The sequence below is a fragment of the Phyllobates terribilis genome, unplaced genomic scaffold, assembly GCF_046119375.1.
Source record: "Phyllobates terribilis strain yellow unplaced genomic scaffold, ASM4611937v1 Scaffold_7__3_contigs__length_470593459, whole genome shotgun sequence".
Lineage (NCBI taxonomy): Eukaryota > Metazoa > Chordata > Amphibia > Anura > Dendrobatidae > Phyllobates > Phyllobates terribilis.
The window spans coordinates 243,044,260-243,050,259 of NW_027362767.1; the positions used below are offsets into that span (position 1 = coordinate 243,044,260).

The 6,000-nt window shown below is 39.8% G+C and overlaps 1 protein-coding gene across 1 annotated transcript in view; it reads left to right on the plus strand.

Annotated features, from left to right (window-relative positions):
* Window positions 1–4,188, plus strand: part of ENG (endoglin) — a 51,029-nt gene extending 46,841 nt beyond the window's left edge. The window contains exon 15 of the mRNA XM_073640015.1: window positions 113–4,188. Coding sequence (XP_073496116.1) covers window positions 113–231 — 119 coding nt within the window. The 3' untranslated portion in view covers window positions 232–4,188. The remainder of the gene's footprint in view (window positions 1–112) is intronic.
* The last annotated feature ends 1,812 nt before the right edge of the window (window positions 4,189–6,000 follow it).

Genomic DNA, 6,000 nt, shown 5'->3' on the forward strand with positions numbered 1-6,000 from the left:
TTTTTGCTCCTCTCCCCTGTCTGGACAATAGATAGTTCTTCTCTTCTAAACCAGACAAATCCTTTAACAAAAAATCTTAAAGTAATGTCTCCTTCAATTTTTTCCCTTGTAGGCTCCTCTTTTAAGATGCAACCTGTCCCAACATTGCCCGGAGGCTCGGAGAGCAGCAGCACAAACCACAGTATCGACAGCACACAAAGTACCCCCTGCAGCACCAGCAGCCGAGCGTAACTGCGGTGCGTGGTACCCTATGGACCACCGCCATACGGGAGACATTAAGAACGGAGTTTATAAAGCTGTGACTTTATTGTGAGGGTCTTAAAACAGATGTCTTCTGCCATGTCCATCTCCCTATGTGTCGAAGCAACATGGGAGCATAACCGTCTTAATGGGCATGGACGCAAGATCAGCCATTATATTAGGTCAATTTCTACTTGATGGTCAAAAAAGCCACTATCTGGAAAGATGATTTTCACTAGGAAGGAGTAAGATGGACACTTACCTCAGGACTGGGCTGATGGTGGAGCGTGGACAGTTGCAATTATTGCAGTTTTTTTTATTAAGCTACATAACCAACCTAAGTATAAACCTCTGAATCCAGCCTGCGATATTTGCTCTTACATATCAGAAGACTTGACCGTCATCTGCATCAGTCACGTATCAGCATGTGAATGTGTCTGGTGGCCATTTATCAACTATCCGTAATATATATTGTAGCAGATGACAAATACCTCAGGAACGTTTGCAAATGAATACAAGATGTCCAAAATACCTAAAAGTAGTCATGATGGCACTGACCTTCTCATCAAGTATCCTAACACAAAACCTTAATGGGGCTATTGGGTGAAAACAAGTTATCTTTCCACAGATAGGTAGCAAATTATTGATGGATGGGTGTTCGACAACTGCTGAGACCTGCACCGATCGGCAGAAGAGGGAACTTTTATCCCCAATAGAATGGAGTGCCCCGACCGCTGCTCCGTTCATTCCCTATGTGGCTGCTGAGCGCTGTCGTAAGCTTTTTCTGACAGCCCCATGGAGAATGAATGGAGGGGCGAATGGGCGTCCAACCTGCCCATCCTATAACAAGGAAAAATCTGCCCCTTTCTGATGATCAGCGCGGGTCCTAGCGGTCGGACCACCACCAATCAATAAGTTAACATCTATCTAATGGATAGGTAATAACTTGTTTTCACCGGACAACCCCTTTAAAGGAAGGGTCATGATATCTTCAAAATGGAGAGAGGAAACAATATGTTGGCCATAGGTCCTTCAAGATATAGCAAGGCGCATGTAGTAACATTACAGATGAGCGATTCAATTCACTCTTTTCCGACATCCAGTCTGGTCCTCCATGGCGGTCTTCTGAGCCTGGCATCCTCGGCCTGGCATCCAGGGTGCCTTTGATGATGATGAGTAGACTCCACAACGTCAGGATGTTGCGTAAGGTCTAGTCTTGCAACGTCATGACTTTTTTGATAAAGTAAGCATCGAGGATACTAGGACAGAACTGAAGATTGGTTGCTAAGAAGGACCGGTTCTGGACGCCATACCACGACAGTGTGAATCAAATTGCCCATCTCTTAGTGGAATGAACCAGCACCTAGAGGTCGCCCATTTTGACAATCACAATGGGGCAACGTTATCTCTAGGTTGGGTAAAATGACGGACGCCATGATGGAACCAGACAGAACCTAGTATAGGTCATTTAAGTCCATTGGCTGCCATTTGTATCTGCCATGCTTAGAATCCAGCTCTCCATCAATTTCATTGCTTTTATCCCATGATGGAGCAGGACAACGCCTAAGGCTATTTTTTTGTTCTGCTTTATTATAAGTCAATGGAGAAAAAAAATAAAAAATCGGATCTGTGTAACAGATCGTAACTGATCCAAGATGGATTTATCATGACTCCTGTAAAAGTATAAATCATGATGCCAAAATGAGCATATTGAACCGGATGCTCAGATCTATACAATATACACAAGTCCGTTCACATAGGTATTGCTTAACTATTAACTTTCTGTAATCCACCTACTCTCGAAATTTTTTTCTCCTCCATGCTTTATACTGCAGCTCTGAGTGTTCTGCCCACCAGGAAGTCGTGGAGCGTAGATTTCCATCAGTCCTGTCAGTATCACTACATATATAGAGCACAGCTCCCACCACCCATACCGTATTGGGATCAACATTTTGCTACCATTCATATATACTTCACTTTATCGTGGGTCTCCCTGGGTGCAAGTCTGTCCAATTATACCAGTCTGTAAAAAAAATTCTCAATGTGTTTTAATTTATTTATTTTTACTATGTAAAAGCTATTAGTGTGTTTATAGTATTTTATAAGGTTAGAGCTAGTCCGCGACGTCCGCAATGCAGGGGTATATTCAAAATGGTCAGGTTACATGACCTTGTTTTCCTTAGTGACCAATCACAGTGTAGCTTTTATTTTTTCCATTGCTGTTTGAAGGGGTTGTCCATCTTTTGGGGACATTTTGTTTTAACTTAAATTATTTTTGCAATTGGGCTTCATTAACAATTTTGCACCATTTTGCTTTTACAAGCTCTTTGGTTTCCTGCAAATTCAACTTTGATGTGGTCTGTGGTCATAAATCAGCTGAGAGGAGCTCAGAAAAAGAGAGATGAAAGAGTTACAAACTCCCTGTCAGACTGTCATAGTAGGCTCACTGACTGAATCTCAGTTAACTCATTATACAGCCAGCAATAGACAGTTTAACACTGAGGCTACAGAAAGCAAATGGTGCACATTTGTTAATGAAACCCAATTGCAAAAATCATTTTTATTTCCAGATACATTGTCCCCAAAAGGTTTACTACCCCTAAACGCTAATTGTTTTTTATGGGCAACATTCTGCTTTTTGTAGGAGTTTTAGGTCTAGAATCTTCTGTAGCAATTGATCACATTCTAGCTATTATTTTCTATACTGTAAAGCAAAGATTAAAGCTGGAATCTGGTCGATGGAAGAACATTTTTAGAGGGAAGGCCAGGCCCAAAGGAGACCGAAGCAGTCACATGGTTATAGCGGGTGTCAGACATCAAATAGCACTCTTCGCGGTTTAGCTCTAGCCCAAGGGTTGGATATATGTATTAACCAGTATTGTTACTTTTGTATAATTATTGGAGTCATGATGGCTGCTTATTATGGCTGTAAGGCTATGTTCACATATCATTGTTTTTTCAGCGGTTTATTATGCGTTTTTTTATGCAAATTTTCAGCTGCGTTTTGCAGTACCAGCAAAGTGTATGAGATTCCAGAAATCTCATGCACACATCATTGGGTTTTTTTGTTCAGGATTTTTTGCTTTGCATGGTTTTTTGAAAGATAGAGCATGTCACTTCTTTCAGCTTTTTTTCAGCATTGTTTCACCCATTAATGGGTGGTGAAACAAACTCTGAAAAAAATGCACCAAAAATGGAGGTGTCAAGTTTTCAGTGCTTTTTTCAGCGTTTTTTGTGCCTAAACCAGAATGAAATTTTTTTTTCCATTGAACTTTATGTATGTGCATGACAGAGACAAAAGGACAATGAAAAAAACCCTGAAAAAAACGCACCAAAAAAAAAAACAAGAAAACAGCAGCAACAAAAATCCTGAACAACTTCCTGGCAAGAGATCAGGTTTTGCTGCAGAAAATGAACGCTTTAAAAACCATGATGTGTGAACATAGCCTAAAGGGCTCCAGGGGCCTTCGGCTGTAAAGAGATCTGACAACGGTTGTATATATTTATTAATGGGATTGTATTATTTGTAAGGTTGTAGAAAATATATTTTACTGTCTTTTGATTATTTGTATGTTGGTTGTTGGTACAGTATATATTGTGTATGTCCCTATGTTGCACTATATCCATTCCAAGAAGAACAAATCATAAAGTGCACAAAACATACAGCACAAAGAGGCGAAAACTCATAGGACCAATAAGCTATGGCGATCTACCGGGGACCAGACATGATGGATAACGATATTATTACTGGAGTTATCCACAGAATAACACGACGACGGCATCCGGTATAATGTCCGCTGGTCCTCGCCCCACCCTGATATAATGGTTAGCATTAAAATGTTACATATCTGTTGTTACGTATCTGTTGTTACAATCATAATAACTGTATAGGATACCCACATTGTTATTTACAAAGTGTAACGTCTAAATAAAGATTCTTATTCAATATTTATTTTATCATTATCTATCTATGATATATTAGAGGGCAGTGAGTGAGCTGAAACACGGGTACTGCACATGGGCAATGAGTAGGTTGTTTGTTTTCTTCACTTAAAGGGGTTATCCAGGACTACTTTTTTACTATGGGCCTAAAAATTAACAGTCAATTACCTATTCTACCCAGCACCACACAAAACAGTCACTGACCGCTGCTGCCAGTGATTCAGCTGCTCCACATCAACAGAGCAGCTCTTCCTCTTCCAGGCTGCTGTGTCGACAGGGTGTGACTGCCGACTATCAGTGATTGACAGCTTCCTTGGTATAAGTTTAAACACACAGGTAGCTGTCAATCACTGATAGGACTGCAAATCCCAGAAAGAGCAGAGGATTAAATGATTAAATCACAGGTTATACTGAATCTTTTCTCAAAAACCTATATATCAATCTATTCAGCTCCCCCTGCTCTATAACATGGTGTCTTTAGATTGGACAACATTTTCATGGTGACAGGATCCCTTTAACATTTCCAGTGCTGCCTTCTCTTTTTATTTATTTTTGTCAAGTTTAAGCAATTGGATATCTGTCTATATCTCATATCTATATCTATCTCATATCTATCTCATATCTATCTCATATCTATCTCATATCTATCTCATATCTATAGTCCAATAGTTCATCATAATGCATCTCTTTAAGCACTGCTTTGGAGGTGGAAGTGGCCCCCTTACCTCTCGGGTCCCTGTGCGGCTGCACAAGTTGCACCAATGGTATGTCCGCGCCTGATCTACAGTGGTGTGAAAAAGTGTTCTCCCCCTTCCTGATTTCTTATTCTTTTGCATGTTTGTCACACTTACATGTTTCAGATCACAAAACAAATGTAAATATTACACAAAGATAACACAAGTAACACAAAATGCAGTTTGTAAATGAAGGTCTTTATTATTGAGGGAAAAAGAAAACCTACAGGGCCCTGTGTCAAAAAGTGATTGCCCCAATCACCTCTTAAAACATAAATTAGCTGTCGTTTATCACATTTTTGGGAAGCAGAGTTCAATTTCCCTAGCCACACACAGGCCTGATTACTGCCTCACCTGTTCTCAATCAAGAAGTCACTTAAATAGGACCTGCCTGACAAGGTGAAGTAGACCAAAAGATCCTCAAAAGCTAGACATCATGCTGCGATCCAATTCAGGAACAAATGAGAAACAAAGTAATTGAGATCTATCAGTCTGGAAAAGGTTATAAAGTCATTTCTAAAGCTTTGGGACTCCAGCGAAGTGCGCAACAGAAGGGATACCTTCCCTCATTTCCAATTTCTTAAAGGGAGGCTTTCAGCCCAAATCGCCACAGCTGGACTCACAGTCATCAGCGGAAATGTGATGACTTTCTAACTTTTAACTCCTTTCCCCCTAGGGTGGTTTGCACGTTAATGACCAGGCCAATTTTTACAATTCTGACCACTGTCACTTTATGAGGTAATTACTCTGAAACGCTTCAACGGATCCCACTGATTCTGAGATTGTTTTTTCGTGACATATTGTACTTCATGATTGTGGTAAAATTTCTTCGATATCCCTTGCGTTTATTTGTGAAAAAATTGGAAATTTGGCAAAAATTTTGAAAATTTAAAAATTTGAATTTTTATTCCGTTAAATCAGAGAGATATGTTACACAAAATAGTTAATAAATAACATTTCCCACATGTCTACTTTACATCAGCACAATTTTGGAACCAAATTTTTTTTTTATTAGTGCGCTATAAGGGTTAAAAGTTGATTGACTTTGAGGGGCCTTTATGACAGAAAATACCCAAAAGTGACA